The sequence below is a fragment of the Bombyx mandarina genome, chromosome 23, assembly GCF_030267445.1.
Source record: "Bombyx mandarina strain Sakado chromosome 23, ASM3026744v2".
NCBI lineage: Eukaryota > Metazoa > Arthropoda > Insecta > Lepidoptera > Bombycidae > Bombyx > Bombyx mandarina.
This window is the reverse complement of record NC_143229.1, coordinates 18,726,591-18,748,710: the sequence shown is the minus strand read 5'-3', so window position 1 is coordinate 18,748,710 and position 22,120 is coordinate 18,726,591. Positions and strand designations below refer to the sequence as shown.

Here is a 22,120-nt window from a genome sequence, read left to right as displayed (position 1 = left end):
ATATTCATTGCAAAATCTTCCATTTTTTTGTAGTTTAATAGTAGAATGTTGAAAGTTCACAAAACAACTCTGAATATGCATGTTAATATCTGCTAACTTATAAAAAATCGCGTTTCAAATTAACTGCCTGTGGTGGTAATTATTTTAGTGCTAGAAACTTTGCTCTCTTTTATTTATTTGATATTAATAGAAGACGACTATGATTTATAAACGTTATTTAGTGTTTGAACCAGCATATATATTAAAGGTAAGTCTTAGTTGTTATTGGTTTTAATGTATTTGATTAAATAAAAGTACATGTAAAAATCTGTTGTTTTTGGGGATATTGGGGACGTCTTAGGTACAAATAACAACGAAAAAGGGGTCAATTGGGATGAGAATACGTGAAATGGAAACGACCTAAGTATAAATAGGTACAGGTTTGTAGGGTTGTCTATGTAGTTATAACAATATTTTTTAAATTTGTTGGTAAAAATCTGGTTTATCGAAGCGAAATTGGGAATAAGTCTTTAGTTGAAATAGATAAGCATTTTAATATAAGTAAGTCGATTTTGCAGAGACATGTAACAAGATCAATGAAATCTCAAGGTGGACAAAAATGTCTAAGTAATACATAATAAAATATTTAATATTTGTTCAGAGTGGGGGTATTCATCTGATTAATCCATGGAATAACCGACACACCTAATCTCTTAACCCAGTTAGAAATATCAGCCCCTAAGTACTTACCAAGAACGGAGAAATATAAACCGTTTCTAAGAAAGCCCACTATATATGTGTAAATATATATATATATATATATATATATATATTTTGTTGTTACTGCACTGTCGATTGCACCTATAATTGAGGTGATGTCTGCCATGTACTTTTGTCAGTTTTTCAATGTTTTTTATTGATGATCACTTTGTTGGTGCAACTAAATAAATAAATTAATTAAAACCATGTAGTGCCAACCCTAGCAAATTTCTCATTTCGTCCCAATTAACCGCAATTTTCGGGTAAATAGGGATTACACCTATTTTTGCATTTTTTGCTTAAACTGGAATGCTAGTTGCATAATTTTAAATTAGACAGCAAAGGTGCCCCCAAGACTCAATCATTTTGATCCTGATATAGCATTATATACATCAACAACTACCTTAAAATTGCTCATAAAGTTGGAATTTGTCCCTAATCGCCCCATTTTACGGTACCTATTAAAAGTTATTAGAGATTAGAGACCTATCTACTATCTGTCAGTCTGTCAGTATCATAGATTATACACTTATTATATGTCAGTATCTGAATTGGTGGGGTGTAGATGAACGTGTTTACATAAATTACATATATCATAAAATAAAAATTAAAAACTTCTTAGCAATAGGTTTTATCTCGTGATGACATAGTGCAATTCGTTATACAAATATTGAGTTTGTCTTATGAACTGAATAAGGAAATACTGAGAAAAAAATGGGTGCTAAAGTGTCTAGAACGGATTTCGAATGGGTTTATACGGAGGAGCCTCACGCTAGCCGCCGAAAAATAATTCTAGGTAGGTATTTAACCAATTACGTCATTATAAATAATATATGAGTTTTGAATTTGGACATGATAACTAGGTATTCAAACGCTAGGTAACTCGTACTGTGTTTAGAAATAAGATGTGACACCGGTTCCGCCCCAATTGACATCGCAGAAACCGCTAATAAAACTTGATGGTCAAGTTTAATTGACTTCTATCGTTAAAAATTTTAAAAATATCTCCAAAAGCCAAAGATGTTTTGCAAAGTGAAAAATATCGACGTTTTTATGGGAATTAACGAGTTCTATGTTAAAATGTCGTAAATTCTCGTTTTGCGTCATATTTAAAATGAGAACTGTACTTTATTGCAATTGAAATGATTTTCATGTCTACAATGTGACGTGACATCACACTTATAATAAGTTCATATACTGGTATCTTTTTGAGGTTTGGCGGCGGCCGGCGCGAAGATTTATATACTCTTAGCTAGTATTTATATTGTTACATATGACCAAAAAATATCATGAACTTCATCGTAAATGCCAAAAAAATCATATACTAGACTTAATCATTTAAAAAATTTACCTCAGTTCATTGTGTTTCTGTTTTTATAAAACCCGCATTTAATAAATTTTTTTAATAAAAGGAAAACATATAGACCCCAATAGACTATAGGTTTGAAAGGTGGGGCAGTTGTTGTACTCTAAAACTGTGACTTATAATTCATGTCTCAAGGTGGTTGGAGGTATTTATGTTGTTGATGTCCATGGGCTCCGGGTTACAGGGTTAAGTGGTTACACTTAACGCTAGGTAAGTTGTGAGCTTGTCCACCAACCTGAGCAATAAAAAAAATCAGTTAATACTGTTGAGGGGAATGACATGTTGTAGATTATAATTGAGATATAAATATTGGGTCTCAAAATGCATGCATGTTCATATTATGAGTATTATGCTTATAGAGGTGTGAAAAGCTTTGTTTAAGGCGTGGTTTGGTTTTTGCAATTTAACAGGAGAAAAGTCATTTAAAGTTTAAAATTTTGAATAAAATATTAAAACAAAAAAACCTATTCCATCTAATTTCATCTATTTGAATGGAGTAAACTTCATTGAAGTTCTATTAGAAACATAGAACTGTTGATGCTAATACTAAATAAAACAAACTTTTTATTACAAAGGTAAATATCGTGTATTAAGCAAAATGTTAAGCAATAAAAAAAATGAACTATTTGAATTTGATGTATAACTTCATATCGGAGGATGTCTTCAAAGATTTCCATTACTATCTTTTATTATGTTATAAATAAACACAGTCCAATCTGGAAATCATAAAACTCCATGTTATCACTCACTATCTTGATTAATTACTCCTATAAAATGTAATGAGAAATCATAATTGAATTTTGCTTAAAAATTTATGTTACTTTAGATAAGTATTTTTTATTGTGGACGAGCTCATGGATATCAACAACTTAAATGCCACCAGCCCACCTTGAAAAATGAGTTCCAAGTCTCAGTTGTTGATTGCGGGTCTGGTTTTCATTACAGTATCGCTCGATACTGATGCACCAGGCATCATATCGACGCTTGAAAGGCAAACGTGACTAAGCGACAATGCGTGAACTTTACAATAGACTAATTTAAAGTTGAAATACCTGAAAACAAAATTTATTTTAACGAATCTAGCTGTACTAGAATCTAGCTAGTAGATGTAGGATTGAAATGATTTTCTTAGCGTAGTTTGTTACGCGGACGACACCTTGGTCGTGGCCCGGGGTAGGGACTTGCGCGAGTCTGCCCGTCTTTCCTGCGCGGGGGTGGCCTTCGTCGTCGGCAGGATCCGAAGGCTGGGTCTGGAGGTGGCGTTCGATAAATCCCAGGCCCTGTTGTTCCACGGGGCCCGGAGAGCGCCGCCTCAGGGGGCCCACCTCGTGATCGGAGGCGTTCGCGTCGAGATCGAGGCGATCGGGTTGCGGTACCTCGACCTCGTACTGGACGGTCGTTGGAGCTTCCGTGCTCACTTCGAAAGATTGGGTCCCCGACTGATGGCAGCCGCCGGCTCGCTGAGTCGGCTGTTGCCGAACGTCGGGGGTCCCGACATGGTGGTGCGCCGCCTCTACACGGGGGTGGTGCGGTCAATGGCACTGTACGGGGCGCCCGTATGGTGCCACGCCCTGACCCGTGACAACGTCGCAGCGTTGCGACGTCCGCAGCGCGCAATTGCGGTCAGGGCGGTTCGTGGGTACCGCACCGTCTCGTTCGAGGCGGCGTGCGTGCTCGCCGGGACGCCTCCCTGGGACCTGGAAGCGGAGGCGCTTGCTGCGGATTACGCGTGGCGATGTGATCTCCGCTCCAGGGGGGAGCCGCGTCCCGGCGCGGCGGAAGTTCGAGCGCGGAAGCTTCAATCTCGGCGTGCCGTGCTCGAGGCGTGGTCTCGCCGCCTGGCGGACCCCGCCTACGGGCGACGGACCGTCGAGGCGATCCGCCCGGTCCTCTCGGACTGGGTGAATCGCGACCGAGGACGTCTCACCTTCCGAGTGACGCAGGTGCTCACGGGACACGGCTGTTTCGGTCGCTACCTGCACCTCGTCGCCCGGAGGGAGCCGACGCCGAAGTGCCACCACTGCAGTGGCTGCAACGAGGACACGGCGGAGCACACGCTCGCGTGCTGCCCCGCTTTCACGGAGCAGCGCCGCGTCCTCGTTGCAAAAATAGGACCGGACTTGTCGCTTCCGACCGTCGTGGCTGCGATGCTCGGCAGCGATGAGTCCTGGCAGGCGATGCTGGACTTCTGCGAGTCCACCATCTCGCAGAAGGAGGCGGCGGAACGGGAGAGGGAGAACTCTTCCTCCCTCTCGGCGCCGTGCCGCCGCCGTCGAGCCGGGGGTCGGAGGAGGGCGTTTGTCCAGCTCCGGCCCCTATGAGGAGGCAGTCTCCTCCCGGTGATGGTCACGGGGCGACCTAAGGGGGCTGAGACTGCGCCGCACGCTACCGTCACTCTAGCGCGCTGGCACCAGGAGGACAGGACGACGCGTCGGCGGCTGCGGACTGCGATGCGGTCCGCATTTTCGTCGTCGCTGTCGTCGCCGAACATACTGTGGAAGAGCAACCCGGTCGGCGGTGTATCGCGTTCCGACCCGGCAGGCTGGTTCTGGCCCAGCGGGGTATCCTGGAACACCAGCGGCATCGCCCGGGCGGCCTGAAGGGCCGCCGTACCGCGGAGACTGACGTCGTTGGTCGTCGACTATCGCCTCGACGACCCGTCGGTCGGGCGTCCTCGGGGTGGCGCCGCGTGTCTGGTTGTAGTGTTGACCGCGGGAACCCCCCTACTCTGACCGGGTTTTGACCCCGGACGGAGATCGGACGCCGGGAGTAAGAGTGCAGGGGAGTCGTTTAGTGGGTGGGCCCTAAATTCCTTGGGCCCGCGGTCTGCTCTCAACACCTGCAGATCGTTGAGTCTCACATACCCCGCGCGCCCCCTAGGCGCGGGGACCTCGTAGGAGGTTCGGCCCTCGGCCCGGAAAAAAAAAAAAAAAAGGATTGAAATGATTTTAATAGATCTAGAAATATATTTTTTTGCGCATCAAATATGGTCATTGCCTATCATTTATGTACAAAGCAGTTATTGTCGCTTAGTCACGTTTGCCTTTCAAGCGTCGATATCCTTTAGGCCATAACGATATTGAATTATCGTATTACAAATATTTTTACTTTATCAACCAATGCTTGTGTATTGTGTCATTTTCTGCATCATCTGTTGGCTAAAGAAGAAGGCTTTAGGCATTAATTTTGCTAATGTTCCATGCTGAAATAAAAAGAAAGAAGAGGCTTTTAATGTAACTTCTTTAAAGAAATATGCCTGTCCACATAGCATTTATATTAATGTCTCGAAACACATAACCGGTGTACATTTATTTTGTTACTGGTGGTAGGACCTCTTGTGAGACCGCGCAGGTAGGACCACCACCCTGCCTATTTCTGCCGTGAAGCAGTAATGCGTTTCATTTTGAAGGGTGGGGCTGCCGTTGTAACTTTACTTGAGATCTTAAAACTTATATCTCAAGGTGGGTGGCGCATTTACGTTGTAGATGTCTATGGGCTCCAGCAACCACTTAACTCCAGGTGGGCTGTGAGCATGTTTTATTTTCTTCATCCATAATGTTGTCACTCTCATCTGTCATTCTTCCATTTTTTTCCTTCAACTACCTCCAAATAGGTTGAAGTCTTTCTCCTTAAACGTGGTAGTGGTCTTTTTAGTCGCCACAAGACCGTCCTATCAAAAAATTCCTCGGAGCACACCCGTAAACACACGTAACGAACTAAAGTTTTGCTTTAGAGCTAAGACTTAAATGTTGCTTGAGATCGGCATTGCCGACAAGTCCTACGGCTCTGTTCTCTAAAAGCTTACCACCAGTAAACTTGGTATTGTATAAAATACGGTTTTCTTTATCAGTGTGCTTAGTGCGAGTTTTTTAACGTTCTCGATAGCGTAAAAGTTAGCTCATATTTACATTGTATGGAATGGGATCGTTTGCCTACGTTTGCCGCCAGGGGCGCTGTTCCAACTGCATACAAAATTGGGCTAACTTTTACGCTATCGAGAACCTTAAAAAACTCGCACTGAGCACACAGAGCTTCACGTTTCTTAACTCCATTCTTCAGAACATCTATTTACAGTTCGAGTGTACCTGCTAATCACTGTAAACAATTGTGAACTAGTATCTTAATTAGTGCAAACTGAAGTGTTAACGCTTTCATTGTTTTGTTAATTGGCGTGAGAAGATTTTGTCAAAGGAGATTGGTGCGATCTCGAATAATGCTGACCGTGAGGGCTTATTTTATTGGGCCGGGGACCGAACCTCCTATGAAGTCCCCGCGCCTAAGGGGCGCGCGGGGTATATGGGACTTGACGATCTGCAAGGTGTTGGGAGCAGACCGCAGACCCAAGGAATTTTAGCCCTACCGCACTCAACTTGTACTCGTCGTGGCCTAACGGATAAGACGTCCGGTGCATTCGTGTTGAAGCGATGCACCGGTGTTCGAATCCCGCAGGCGGGTACCAATTTTTCCAATGAAAAACTTACTCAACAAATGTTCACGATTGACTTCCACGGTGAAGGAATAACATCGTGTAATAAAAATGAAACCCGTAAAATTATAATTTGCGTAATTACTGGTGGTAGGACCTCTTGTGAGTTCGCGCGGGTGGGTACCACCACCCTGCCTATTTCTGCCGTGAAGCAGTAATGCGTTTCGGTTTGAAGGGTGGGGCAGCCGTTGTAACTATACTTGAGACCGCAGAACTTGTATCTCAAGGTGGGTGGCGGATTTACGTTGTGGATGTCTATGAGCTCCAGTAACCACTTAACACCAGGTGGGCTGTGAGCTGGTCCACCCATCTAAGCAATAAAAAAAAAAAAACTCAAAGACTTCCCTGCATTCTTACATCCGACGTCCGATCTCCGACCGGGGTCAGATCCCGGTCAGAATAGGGGGGTTCCCGTGGTCAACACTACAACTAGACACGCGGCGCCACCCCGAGGAGGCCCGTAATGGACAACCAACGACGCCGGTCAACGCGGTACGGCGGCCCTACCAGGCCGCCCGGGCGATGCTGCTGGTGTTCCGGGATACCCCGCTGGGCTAGAACCAGCCTGCCGGGTCGGAACGCGATACAACGTTACAACGTCGACCGGGTTACTCTTCCACAGTATGTTCGGCGACGACAGCGACGACGACAATGCGGACCGCATCGCAGTCCGCAGCCGCCGACGCGTCGTCCCGTCCTCCTGGTGCCAGCGTGCTAGAGTGACGGTAGCGTGCGGCGCAGCCTCAACCCCCTTAGGCCGCCCCGTGACCATCACTAGGAGGAGACTGCCTCCTCAAAGGGGCAGAAGCTGGACAAACGCCCTTCTCCGACCCCCGGCTCAGCGGCAGCAGAACCGCGTCTAGAGGGAAGAAGAGCACTCCCTTTCCCGTTCCGCCGCCTCCTTCTGCGAGATTGTGGACTCGCAGAAGTCGAGCATCGCCTGCCAGGACTCATCGCTGCTGAGCATCGTAGACACGACGTTCGGAAGCGACAACTCCGTTTTTGCACCGAGGACGCATCGCCGCTCCGCTAAAGCGGGACATTCCGCGAGCGTGTGCTCCGCCGTGTCTTCGTTGCAGCCACTGCAGTGGTGGCATTTCGGTGTCGGCTCCCTCCGGGCGACGAGGTGCAGGTAACGGCTGAAACAGCCGTGTTTCGTGAGCATCTGTGTCGCTCGAAAGGTGAGACGTCCTAGGTCGCGATTCATCCAGTCCGTAAGGACCGGGCGGATCGCCTCGACGGTCCGTCGCCCGGTCCGCCAGGCGGCGAGATCACGCCCCGAGCACGGCACGCCGAGTTTCCGCGCTCGAACTTCCGCCGCGCCGGGACGGAGATTGCATCGCCACGCGTAATCCGCAGCGAGCGCCTCCGCTTCCAGACCCCAAGGGAGGCGTCCCAGCGAGCACGCACGCCGTCTCGAAAGAGACGGTGCGGTATCCACGAACCGCCCTGACCGCAATCGCACGCTACGGACGTTGCAACGCCGCAACGTTGTCGCGGGTCAGGGCGTGGCACCACACGGGAGCCCCGTACAGTGCCATCGACCGCACCGCCCCCGTGAGTGGCCACGTCAGGCCCCCCGACGTTCGGCAACAGCCAACTCAGCATCTGTTAACAATTTAACCTAACCTATTCTAAGAACGAGGGAACTTGGAGATCAGTAATACAGGTTTTTGAACCTTCAGCTCTTTCAAAGGCTAGCAAAATAAATTATAAGGTTAATCTCTATTTGTATTTGTACTTATAACTTTAAGAGAGAAATAAATAAAAACAATGCATCTTTCGAATCAGTTAATTTTCGAAAATCGCGAATTGGCATTATTGACCGTTATCATAAAACGAATGCCTTCGATTAGCAACAATACAATGGACTTTTATCTTTATCGCATATTAGATAAGGTATCATTAAGGTAGACGCACGTGAGCTTCAACACGTGCGTGATACGATTCCGCAATGTCCTTGCGCTGATAATAATGTGAGTCTCTTGTGAGTCCGCACGGGTAGGTTACACCACCCCGCCTATTTCTGCCGTGAAGCAGTAATGCGTTTCGGTTTGAAGGGCGGGGCAGCTGTTGTAACTATACTGAGACCTTAGAACTTATATCTCAAGGTGGGTGGCGCATTTGCGTTGTAGATGTCTATGGGCTCCAGTAACCACTTAACACCAGGTGGGCTAAGAGCTCGTCCACCTATCTAAGCAATAAAAAAAGGATCTGGTTCGACCAGCGTATTAGACTTCGGTCTCGGGGCCTTCTTCCGCATACCTTAGTAAATTTAGCTAGACGATGCGAAATATATAGAGATAAGAATTTTAATTAGGCTACACTGTTAGTAGCTGACTAATTTCCCGTAACACCTCTCTGTTTTGTGGGGTGGGCCATGGGGCAAGCGTGGATTTTCCGAGGATAACCATCAGCTCCGATTTGAATATAGCAAATATGGTATTTTGCTCTTAGAGGAAAAACTCAGAAATAATGAATACGATGGTAGGAAAGCTGGGTACTAGGGTAGGACGCCTCGTGAGTCCGCACGGGCAGGTACTACTGCCCCGCTTATTTTCGCTTAGCAGTAATGTGTTTGTAGTATAGAACTTGTAACTCACTAGCGACCCGCCCTCGCTTCGCTTCGGAAACTGTAATTTATTATTGATTTCTCCACTATTTAATGGATGTTATTATACATATAAACCTTCCTCTTCAATCACTCTATCTATTAAAAAAAATCGCATCAAAATACGTTGCGTACTTTTAAAGACTTAAGAATACATAGGGACAGAGAAAGCGATTTTGTTTTATACTATGTAGTGATGTATTAAGATAGGTGACTACGGCATTTATATCGTTGATGTCTACGGGCAATAAAGAAAAAAACAATAAGCAATAAAAAAAACTTACATGTGTGCAATTCACACGTGGTAGAAGTGAAACCTTCCAAAATTAAAATACAATTATCCTAAACGTCTTAAGTATATGTAAAATTTTGTCATTAGTAAATAATTGTAAGGTAGCGCCCTCTGTGAATTGATATTTTAATTTCACGTATAATCCTAAATTAAAATTCACTACAAGAGCTTTCATACACACGTTAGTATTAAAAAATCTCACAGATGGCGCTGTATTAAATAGTATGTATATTTCTGTCTCATTCTTTGCTGGCTTCATCCTACACATTTTTGTATTTGTGTCTCTTACCTGTCGTTTTTTCCGTTGCATCCGGTTTGAAATCACAACGAATCTAAAGAAGTTTTCACTTCAAAAGGAAAATGTAAAATGTTACTGATCTACTTGGAATGGGTATTAAAAGAGATCGAGAAAGGAAGAAAATACATGTTTCCGCGTCAAAAACCGTATCGACTCTGATTGAATTGAATTATATATTGTTTTTTTTTTCTTATGAATGAGGGATTACTGATGGCCCAGAAGCCTCTCCATCACCAAGACAGGTGGGCGGGCAAAGCCTCAGCCAGGAGGAAGATTATATATTGTATGAAATAAACATAGATACGTGCAACAGTAAATTGATGATGCATAATTGAATATAACTTCAAAATAATGTATTTGATTATTTTTTTTACAGAAAAATATCCTGAGATCAAACAGTTGTTCGGCTATGATCCTCTTTTCAAATGGGTCGTGCTCAGTATGGTCCTGGCGCAGTTCGCGATGATGCCCATAGTCCAGCACCTGAGCTGGCCGATGACCCTGATCCTCGCCTACTGCTTCGGCGGAGTCATAAATCACTCTCTGATGCTTGGTGAGTGAAATTGATTTGATGAACGTGACGGCATGCATACGGCTCCATATTCCCGCCAAGACGCGTCAATAGCTAGTTTCCATGGGTTTCTCGCCAGATCTCAGTGAGTCGCGTTTCCGATCCGGTGGTAGATTCTGCGAAGCACTGCTCTTGCTAGGGCCAGTGTTAGCAACACTCTGGTTTGAGCCCCGTGAGCTCCCCTACACGTCAAGGAGAAGCTGAAATAGCCTCTCAAGGCTATGAGCATAGGCAGGAAAAAAAATTACTCGTACTTAAATCTTCTGTCTCTGTCTAATTACGTACAGCTAACATTTGTTACGTGAATGTGTCCGTGAGTGAGTACATTTACGTACAATAAACATGTATAGCTCAATATCAAAAAATCAACACCGATTCAATATAAACTAAAGCAGGGGTGAGCTACCTTTTTCATCTATGGGCCAATTTAAATTTTAATTAATAATTGAATTCAATTAAATAATTTTGGCGGGCTGCACATTGATCAAATTTTATTAATAATTTACGAAACTTTATTTCTTTATTAAAAACTAGCTGACCCGGCAGACTTCGTAGTGCCCCAATCGATAAATAAAAGACACATCAAGGGGACACATCAAAGGAAAAACAATTTTTTTTTAAATATAATTCCGAGCTTTTTCATTGTTACCTACCTTTTAAACCTTCTCTGGACTTCCACAAATAATTCAAGATCAAAATTAGCCAAATCGGTCTAGCCGTTTTCGAATTTTAGAAATGCTTGGCGGGCCGCATATTGCTTATCCTTGAACTAAAGCAATGCATGTTATCAAGTTATATATTCATTAAATAACATAATTTATCCTGAACTTGTTCGATAATTATTGATTCGCTTGAAACTCGTGTAAGTTGTGTTCGTAATTGCAATATCAGATATCATAAGCTGCGTTACCTACATTAAAAAAAAGATATAATATGATATAATAGATTAATATACTGCAGATAGATTAATTAAGGGCGTTGATATGAAACGAAATCGGATAAGTGCTATTACATGTTGCTCCGTCACGCTTTTAAGAAATACGAAAGCAATTTTGTTACGATTTTGCGTTCGCCTGCGACGGACACGCGACTGACCAACAACGCCAACCTACTACTGCCTTCTGTTGTCGCGGATCGCAGACTGATTGTAACAACTACCGTCTAAATATTGTATCGTTTCTACGTCGCCTGCGACGGACACGCGACAGATCAACAACGTTAACCTAGTACTGCCTTCTGTTTTCGCGAATCGCAGACTGATTGTAACAACTACCGTCTAAATATTGTATCGTTTCTACGTCGCCTGCGACGGACACGCGACAGATCAACAACGTTAACCTAGTACTGCCTTCTGTTTTCGGGAATCGCAGACCGATTGTGCAAACTACCCTCCAAACAGAATATTCAATAGTCGACGAATTAACAGCGATAGCCGTTCGTAGCCAATAAAACCTTAATGCGTTCGAAACTTCAGACATAATGAGCGAGCCTGAAGCTTACCTATATGTGACGTCATTCTGTCTAGTGTCTATATTGAATTGAGAGAACACGAAAATTGTTAAATTTTGCTTGTGTGTAAGCCGGCACGAATAGGCACCGCCATCCTGCCAGTTTCAACCACGAAGCAGCTATGCGTTTCGTTTCGAACGTGGTAGAATTCAATTGAGACTTCGATCTTCATGTCTCAAATTGCATGGCGGCGGTCATGTTGCGTTGTCGTCTATGGGCTCCAGTAACCACTTAACACCAGGTGGGTTGTGAGCTCGTCCACCATCTAAGCAATAAATAAATAAAAAGCTTGGTGTCAACAAAAAGTCGGTGGCGACCCAGATGCGAAAAGCAGTCTTGCTTGACAATGCCCGTATAGTCCGCCGGTTTCTCTCCCAATAGTCCCTAACGCTCCGGCCGATTGCCGCCCACCTCGCCGGATTGTGTCCCGCCGTCTTCCCAGGCGAGGCAGTGTGTGATACACATGATAATAATAAAAATCTTTCGGAATAGGACTAACCACAGAACATTACCACTGAGCAGGAAACGTATTTGTATCAATATACTTATTGATAATGCTAGTAAACGCCTCCAATGTTGGAGGCTCTCCTCCTCGCGTCGTTTTTCTCATTATTGAGGGTCGTGACTCCCCCGCTGCATCAGTTTCTCCCGTACGATTTCCTTCCATCTTCTACGATCCTTAGCTTTGTGAAGGGCATTGTGGAAGTTGATGTCCAGAGAAGATCGTATTTGGTCCGACCATCTCGTAGGACTGCGTCCTCTGGGACGTTTGCCATCTACCTTTCCTGTCACCATCAGCTGTTCAAGATGTTGAAGGCAGTGAGCGATATCATCTCAGCGCTTATCCCGTCAGAACTTTGAGCGTTTGATTTAATTCCGTTAATAATCTTAAGAACCGTATCCTGATAGACAGTTTTAAGCGTAAACTTTATACCCACAGACACAGCCCACTGAGTTTCTCGCCGGATCTTCTCAGTGGGTTGCGTTTCCGATCCGGTGGTAGATTCTGCGAAGCACGGCTCTTGCTAGGGTTCGTGTTAGTAACATCGTCGGGTTTGAGCCCCGTGAGCTCACCTACTATCCCGGTGACGCTGATATGGTCTCTCTAGAGTCTAGACCATCAGCTTAGGTAGGAAAACAACAACGGAGATATGCTAAATAAAAATGTACACTCATAATCATATCGCGTTGTGTTATCAATCGCACGGTTTTGCGAATCTAACAAATCCGATGCACGTACGTGACAAACGTGAAAAACCAAGTAGGTAAAATAATGGATTTACTACTTAAATGGATACGTGAATTTGAAAATTATCGATAAAATAATTTAGTATAAAAACTGTTTTAAATCTTTAGAGGACTTAAAGCCTTGTTCGGACTAGGCGAGTACCGAGTAATTTAGTGGCTAAACTACTCGCTACTCGCCCGAAAAAATAGAACAAAATGGATTGACTTGGCTAAATTATTTACTAACCTACTCGACTAAATTTTTGGTGCTCAGACACATTTAGCTACTAAATTACTCGGTACTCGACTAAAATACTCGCCTAGTCTGAACAAGGCTTAAGCGATCTAAGACCGTAGAGGCCACACTTGCGATCCTACAATAGTAAATTCATTCTGTTACTAATTGATTATAATATAATAGAATCTCGTCCGCAACTGTGAAAACTGTACATTCGAAGCGTAGTAAGTAATATAATTACCAAAGAAATAGCGAGATTAAACCCCTGTCCTGGTGAAACTGGAAAGGCCTCCGGGCCACCAGTAATCCTTCAATCATAAAAAAAAGAAGCGAGATTAAACCCTGAAAGCAGTCTTAATTATTAACATAACATTTCGCAGACATCGTTTATGTGTATATAATTTTTCAATTGTCATTCAATGCCGGGGGTAAGCAATCTTTTTAATCAATGGGCCAATTTAAATTTAAATTTATTTTGGCGGGCCACACATATATTAACACTTATTAATAAGTTACGAAATTTTATTTCTTTATTAACAAACAAACAACAAAAGAACAGAAAAACGAATTGATGGGAGAAAGTCGATAAAATAAGCTCAATTTTATAAATGGTTGGCGGAATAATAAGAGAATGGTGGAGAGTGTACGTGAACGTGGTCCATTCCGTCGGATGGGGAGAGGTTGTGGACTCTTCGCAAATCGGTACCGACGAGTCGTGGTGCGGAGTGGAAGAGAGAACACCCTTCTATCTTCACTCCGACGCTGTGTTCGAACTTAGGGCTCGGACTCTGGTCGAATTATGGCCAAAAATGCGTGCCTTTGGGAGTCCTTGAACGAGACCCAAGAAGACTGTGTAAGCAATGAGCAACCTGGTGACAAAAGAGCAACCTGGTGATAAAAGACCGCCTTCGATGTGGCGTCCAGACCACCTATTGTGTGGCTCTATCTGCCTCGTTTGTATATAGCCTCATGCGATAAGTGAAACGATAAGGTTCGACCGCAACATTCCTCGCTTGCGTCTCCGCAACGGAAGTCTGGCAATTGCTGCCTGAAAAATAAAAAAATGCTACGTCTATTATTATACGTGAAGCGCCGAATTCATATCGATAAGCGACCTTGAAACATTACATCATACGATTACATTTTCGGTGACACGATTGCTTGCAACGTGTAAATACAAATGGTACTCGGTCGACAGTGACGCATTACAGATTATATACTTTCAAACGTTAGTTAATTAGGGTTGTGTAGGGTAAGCCTTTTTGCCTACCTAACTGCTATTATAGTAACCACAAGAGGTGATTCTGGCTTCAGCAAAGGCAATGGGTGAGGTCTGAACTCAGCCTGAAAGAACTTGCTAGTATCTGCCCTAGCAAGAATTCTTCACCTTATCTACTTTGCCTACCATCACTTATTAACCATATTTTCGGGATTAACTTTTACGAGACATTGTTATTAATTCGCCGTGAAAGTCATTTGTGATCTTTTATTTTTTCCCCTACCTATTCGTTGGCAGCCTAGGAGGCTATTCCAACTTTCCGTGGACTGGTAGGTAAGTTCAGCTCGACCTAAGAGAATTTGCTAGCACTAGCCGTAGCAAGAGCAGTGCTTCACTGAATCTACTATCGGATCGGAATCGCGAATCACTGTGAAGATCCGGCGAAAAACTCAATGGATTGTATCTATGGGTTAGGTTGCATGTAGAACTCTTCGTCGCGTTCGACGAGAACGGTGACCGGAATGCCTAAAAAACAACGGGAGTGGTTATATCAGAGTTGAGTTGTTTCAGCAAACGATCCAATGAATGAAGCAAGTTAAGATTATTTTGTTTTCTTTCGCAGCGATCCACGAGATAGCGCATAATCTAGCGTTCGGACACAATCGCCCTTTACACAATAGGCTCTTTGGATTTTTCGCGAACCTCCCGATAGGCGTACCGATATCTATCAGCTTTAAGAAATACCATTTGGAACACCACAGGGTGAGTACATTTCGCGAGTATGAACATTTTTGTACGACCAGCAATCTAACGCAAATCGACGCTGGAGTTCAATGGACTCGTAAGAAAGCGGCGTACATTACAGCCTCATAAACCACTCCCCAAAACAACAATGATTTGTCTTTTTTTTACTGGTGGTAGGACCCCTTGTGAGTCCGCACGGGTAGGTACCACCGCCCTGCCTATTTCTGCCATGAAGCAATAATGCGTTTCGGTTTGTAGGGTATAGGGCAGCCGTTGTAACTATACTGAGACCTTAGAACTCATACCTCAAGGTGGGTGGCGCATTTACGTTGTAGATACCTATGGGCTCCAGTAACCACCTTGCACTAGGTGGGCTGTGAGTTCTTCGACCCAACTAAGGAATAAAAAAAAAAAAGTTGAAGTCGCAGAATTGAAAAAATAGGATATCCTTTATTAGTTGTACCATCAAAGCGATCGCTAGTCCGAATTTTGACCTCATGTCTCAAGGTGTACGGTGACATTCGGGTTGAGGTCTACGATCGCTCAAGACTAGGCCGTCCGCGATTAAACTTGATAAATAAAACTGGAATTCATCAATATCGAATTTGAATTCCCTATTAAAATATCTTGATGCTTTCTTCCAGTACCAAGGAGACGAAGTTATAGATACTGATCTACCGACACTGTTGGAAGCAAAACTGTTTTGCACGACGGGCGGGAAGCTGTGCTGGCTGTTCTTGCAGCCCTTCTTCTACGCCCTGAGGCCGCTCGTGGTCAGGCCAAAGCCGCCCACGCCCCTGGAGCTCATCAACCTCATCATTCAGCTGTTTTTCGACGCCGTCGTCGTGAAGCTTTTCGGTGAGCGACAATCCAATATTCAATTTAAGGCAGCGGTCGGGGAACCGGGGTAATTTACCCCAAAAGGGGTAAATTGAAATTTTGGGGGGTAAAACCGAAAAAAATAATTTAAATTAAAAAAAGCTTTTTTATGGGGGCTATATATAAAATTTAAACTAGTTTTTTCGTCTAATAATACAAGAAAAATATCATATGAATTATAAAATAACAAGAAATTATCATTTACTTATATTTTCTGTGGAGGCGATTTTTTTTCCTCAACTGTATATTACATATATTACTATTATGACCGATAAGTATTACTAGGTATTACATTGATGAATTGAATAAATTATGTATAAATTAAATTTTTATTTATTGTTTTCTTTTCAAGATTATCATGAGTGCTATAATATGAAAGATACTAAAAAGAAGCGATTTCTTTTTTTTTTGTTCTCGGCCATGGGGTAATATCAACTTACACATAAATATTTTGGGGTAATAATTAAAAAAGTTCCCCGACCGCTGATTTAAGGCTTAAACTAAACTAGGATTATAATAGACTAGGAATTAAATAAATAAAAAAATACTTTTATAGTTTTCTTTTTATTTGGCCTAAACGAGTAACAAGATTAAGGCCCTCGCCCACTGTAGATTTATATATTAGTATAGAGTATAGATTACCCGTTAATTAGTGTTTCGATGAAAATTCTTAACATGAGTCCGTGACAGTATTACTAAATCTATACTTAATATTATAAAGCTGAAGAGTTTATTTGTTTGAACGCGCTAATCTAAGGAACTATTGGTCCGATTTAGAAAACTCTTTCAGTATTAGATAGCCCATTTATTGAGGAAGGCTATTTATTGGCTATATAACATCACGCCAAGACCAATACAAGCGGAGAACCAATAAAGAATGATTCAAAATCGGGGTTTTTTTCCCCTTCGAGAGATTCTGCTGCGTGCGCTGCAGAAACGATTAAAATTTCGCTAAAATAATGTATAACAGAATTGTTCCCCGTTAAAAGATCTAAAAAAAGTCCGCGACAGCATATGTCTATATGTTAAGATTGGCTCACTATAACGTTTTTTATGCTAACCAAATTTGTACTAAAATAAAGCATTATTTGTGAACTATTCCACGCGGACGAGGTCGCGAGCAAAATCTAGTAATATATAAGGTGTGTTGATAGCCCACTGAGTTTCTCGTCGGATCTTCTCGGTGGGTCGCGTTTCCGATCCGGTGGTAGATTCTGCGAAGCACAGCTCTTGCTAGGATCAGTGTTAGCAACACTCCGGTTTGAACCCCGTGAGCTCACCTACACACGTTAGGGCGAAGCTGAAATAGCCTCTCAAGGCTATCAGCAAAGGTAGGAAAAAAAAAATAATAATTGTATAGCATCGTTTTTTCTGTGTAGGTTGGAAGGTGCTGGGGTATTTGGTGTTCGGTTCGCTGATGGCGATGGGCGTACATCCAGTGGCGGGTAGGTTGAATATGTTCTTGTTATCACCACGACTTCCTCTCGTCTCGAGCATGGAAGATGGAGGAGAGGAGGACACGTCATATACACGAAGAAGTGTTTGTTAAAAAGCAACCAGTTGGGGCGACCAGACCCTAGCAAGGGGTGTCGCTTCAAAGCTTTACTGGTGGAAGGACCTCTTGTGAGTCCGCGCGGGTAGGTAACACCGCCCTGCCTATTTCTGCCGTGAAGCAGTAATGCGGTTCGGTTTGAAGGGCGGAGCAGCCGTTCTGAGATCCACCTTGAGACATGAGTACAGAGACTGTGGCGGTAGCCACCACAGAACACAAGATAATTGACAGATGCCTGAATCTCGCTTACGACATTTTCAAGATAAAGCGCATATATACAAGTTCCGAACTATAATATGAACTATAACATAATATATTCCCAAAGAGACAGTACAACGACTGCTGCATTTGTCAAACCGCAACTCATTAAGGTTACCCGTGAGGACTCCCAAAATATTCTACCACCAGTTTTTGTGTTTGCACCACGAATCGAAACGCATGACTGTTTTAGGGCAGAAATGGGCAAGGTGGTTCACCCTTGAAGGCTCCCAAGACGGCCCATTTTTGTTTTTAACGGACTTCAAAAAAGGAGGAGGTTCTCAATTCCACTGTATTTTTTTTAATGATTCTTACCTCATAACTTTTGACTGGGTGAATCGATTTTGATGATTCTTTTTTATTAGAAAGCTGACGCTTCCCGTGTGCTCCCATTTCAATTAAGTCCAGTTCTGATAATGGTGTCCATGAGAGAACCATATTATACGTCTTACATTAGCATTAAGTACCTGCGCGACAAATAGATGAATAACTCAATATCACGCCAACCAATGTCGATGATTATTGTTTATATACTAATTTGTTTTGGAATATCTTTTTTTTTTCTTATTGAAGTCGGTTTTTGTTAAAGCATGTCTATATAATATATATTTCTTTATCCAGGCCATTTCATATCCGAGCACTACATGTTCAGGAAGGGCTTCGAAACATATTCGTATTACGGGCCCCTGAACTGGATCACGTTCAACGTTGGCTACCACAACGAGCACCACGACTTCCCGGCGGTCCCAGGCCGGAGGCTGCCCGAGGTGAGTCCACGGACGCGTCAAACAATCTTCCCAGGACAGGCCAGGCTTTACTGGTGGTAGGACCTCTTGAGAGTCCGCGCGGGTAGGTACTACCATCCTGCCTATTTCTGCCGTGAAGATATATAGTAGCCGTGAAGATAGTATAATGCGTTTCGATTTGAAGGGTGGGGCAGCTGTTGTAACTATACTTGAGACCTTAGAACTTATATCTCAAGGTGAGTGGCGCATTTATGTTGTACATGTCTATGGGCTCCAGTAACCACTTAACACCAGGTGGGCTGTGAGCTCGTCCACCCACCTAAGAAAAGAAAAAAAAAGCCCATTTCAGCCTCACGGGGCTCAAACCTGAAGACGTCGCTAAGACTAGCCCTGGCAAGAGCTTCGCAGAATCTACCACCGGATCGGAAACATGACCCACTGAGAAGATCCGGCGAGAAACTCAGTAGGCTGTGTCTGTGGGTTAATTCACTCGTCGAGCCCTCCCGTCACAAGCGACGGGTTCGACAAGAACGATGACCGCTGCTTGAGGTACCTAAAGCACCGTTAGTGGACCGGGAGGATCCGAAATGACGTGTGTAGGGCGACGTCGACTGTTTCCCATTCGCAGGATTGGGAATGTAGTTACCGGACAAACAATTAGGTCATCTTTTGTCAGATGTAGATATAACTATACTGAGACCCTAGAACTCATATCACAAGGTGGGCGGCGGCATTTACGTTATAGATGTCTATGGGCTCCGGTAACCACTTAACACCTGGTGGGCTGTGAGGTCGTTCATCAATATATGCAATAAATAAAAAAATAAATAAAAAAAGATCGATCGAAGTGGGTATCTTGATTTTTTTTTGACTTGACAATGAAACTATTGTAAATCATTTAAAAGTTACTTTTATGGTTTTAACCTCGTGTATGTTTTGTTTTTTATTATCATTTTAAAGTTTTTTTTAAGGTAAACGAACAAGAAAGCGAGATTGAAACGGTAAAATCAGTTTTAATTGAACCCGGTAAAATTTGTTTTAATTAAACCCGGTAAAAGTAACTTTAATTATTAACACGACTGGAACAAAAACCCTAAAAGACCACTATAACTGTGAACTGTTCGATTCTTTTTGACAAGTTTAGTTCTTTGCATCGGTTGAGTTAGTTTAATATTGTATAGTTTTATTAGTTGTTGTGCTCAGAAATTGATTTGGTTGTATTGAATCTGTTTAGTGATTTCTTTTTTTTTTTTGTTTAATTAATTTAAAATCAGTAAGTTTTGAATTTATACTTCTTGAAGCAAACAGAATTGTGATCAAATTATATCTCATATATTGAGACGAATTATTGAGAATTTCAAATGTAATTTTAATGTTGTTGTTTTTTTTTTAATATTATTTCTACACAGCTTTTATACGTCTGAACGTCTTCACGGTTCCACCTGGAGCCAATAGATATAATTTTCCATATGCCCCACCCTTCAAACCGGAATGCATTACTGCTTCACAGCAGAAATGGGCGGGGCGGTGGTACCTACCCGTGTGGACTCACAATACCACGGTTTTACCGTGATTAAGTTTTGAATAATATTTCATGTGCATTTTTCTGTTAAGTATTTGTGAGTTTTGTGAGTTATACTGAGAAGAATAATTGAATTTTAAAACTCGTACCGTGTTTTTTTTTAAAAGGTAAAACGCATAGCTTCGGAGTTCTACGACACGCTGCCTCAACACAATAGCTGGTCAAGCGTACTGTATGACTTCGTGATGGATCCTGAAATCGGTCCTTACGCCAGGATGAAAAGGAAGCACCACGGCCTAAAGAGCTAGGTACAGGTTATTATTAAATAAAAAATATGTATACATACAGAGGACAGAAGGGCTATTTGATTTAAGCGAAATTTCGATTGATACGCGACATTTATCTTTGTAATTAGAGGTACGTTTTATTTGGTATCAGCATCAACAGTTCGATGTTTTTAGTAGAAGTTTTTTTTTTGATAATTTTTACCAAATTTTAACCTACAAAAAAATTGTTTAATTGTGTGGACGAGCTCACAGCCCACCTGGTGCTAAGTGGTTACTGGAGTCCATAGGCATCTATCAACGTAGATGCCGTCACTCGCCTTTGAAATATGAGTTCTAAGGTTTATAGTTACAACGGCTGCCCTCACCCTTCAAACCGAAACGCATTACTGCTTCATGGTTGAAATTGGCAGGGTGGTGGTGCCTAGCCGTGCGGACTCACAAGTCGTGCTACCACCAATAAATGACTCTCCTATAATGTCGCTTAAACCAAATAGCCTTTCACCCCTCGATATCGATATATGAGACCGTCAGCGCAAAAGCGCCCTAAGCTTTTGCTATAGTCAGTGTGGACATAATGCGAGATCTGAACTTAATTTTTACATTGCTTCGTAGGCAAAAACAATACCGTAAAATGGGGGGAATTTGGACACTTTAAGTTCGACATTGATTATTATCGTTTTTAAATTTTCATTTATAATGCATTAAGATATAGTTTATTATTACGGTTTTACATAACAATAAAACCGATATTATGTGCCGAGAAGGAAAACATACAGCATTGTATTATGAAGAAGCAGTGTGTACTTAGCTTAGATTCCTTGTCTATGTCCAACCATAGACCGTCAATTTAGTTCCATCTTTAGCCGCTAGGTGCTGCCAGCAAGTATAAAGGGAACACAGCCATCTTTGATCTTCATAGTCTTCACCAGGAAGAACTTCCTGCAATGCTGTATGTTTTCCTTCTCGGCACATAATATCGGTTTTATTGTTATGTAAAACCGTAATATTGATGTGCCTTTGGAAAACATACAGCATTGTATTATGAAGACGTGTTTGTTATCTGCTGGTGAAATTATTAAGCACAACGCTATGATGAAATAGGTAAAGCCATAATAAAATTATGAAGCGCAATGATAATGTTCATAATTTATATAATTATTAAATCGAAAAAACAGTTGTTAACTTCCACGTTAATTCAATAATTAAAAAATATTTATAAGTTTGTAATAAACATCTTGTATATACAAGAAAATGTATAAATTGTATAAATGATGTATATACATCATGTAGAAGTAAATGTGTTGAAAAGAAGAATCGTGAGGATCTTTACGAAGCTCTATTATTCGGCAATAATTATTGTAAACGTTTGGATGATTTGCAATTGCCTCTAGAAAGTATTTCGTCCATTGGTTCATTATCAATCCATCTCAGAGGCTACTGCTGATCTACCACTTCTTAGAGATGCCATTACCTCGTAAGGTTGAACGAAGACCAGTTTCCAATTACAGTACGGGATGCCGCTTTTGTGACAACACACATAGTTAGAAAAAAGTCCTTACGAATCTTACCGGGCATGT

General features: G+C 42.5%; 1 protein-coding gene across 1 annotated transcript; it reads left to right on the top strand.

Annotated features, from left to right (window-relative positions):
- The first annotated feature begins 1,281 nt into the window (after positions 1–1,281).
- Positions 1,282–21,262, top strand: ifc (delta4-sphingolipid-FADS-like protein ifc). Its single transcript, XM_028183473.2, has 7 exons — positions 1,282–1,534; positions 10,168–10,344; positions 15,178–15,317; positions 15,944–16,157; positions 17,558–17,623; positions 18,610–18,755; positions 20,424–21,262. The coding sequence occupies exons 1-7, from the start codon at positions 1,453–1,455 to the stop codon at positions 20,562–20,564; spliced, it is 966 nt and encodes a 321-aa protein (XP_028039274.1). The 5' UTR covers positions 1,282–1,452; the 3' UTR covers positions 20,565–21,262.
- The last annotated feature ends 858 nt before the right edge of the window (positions 21,263–22,120 follow it).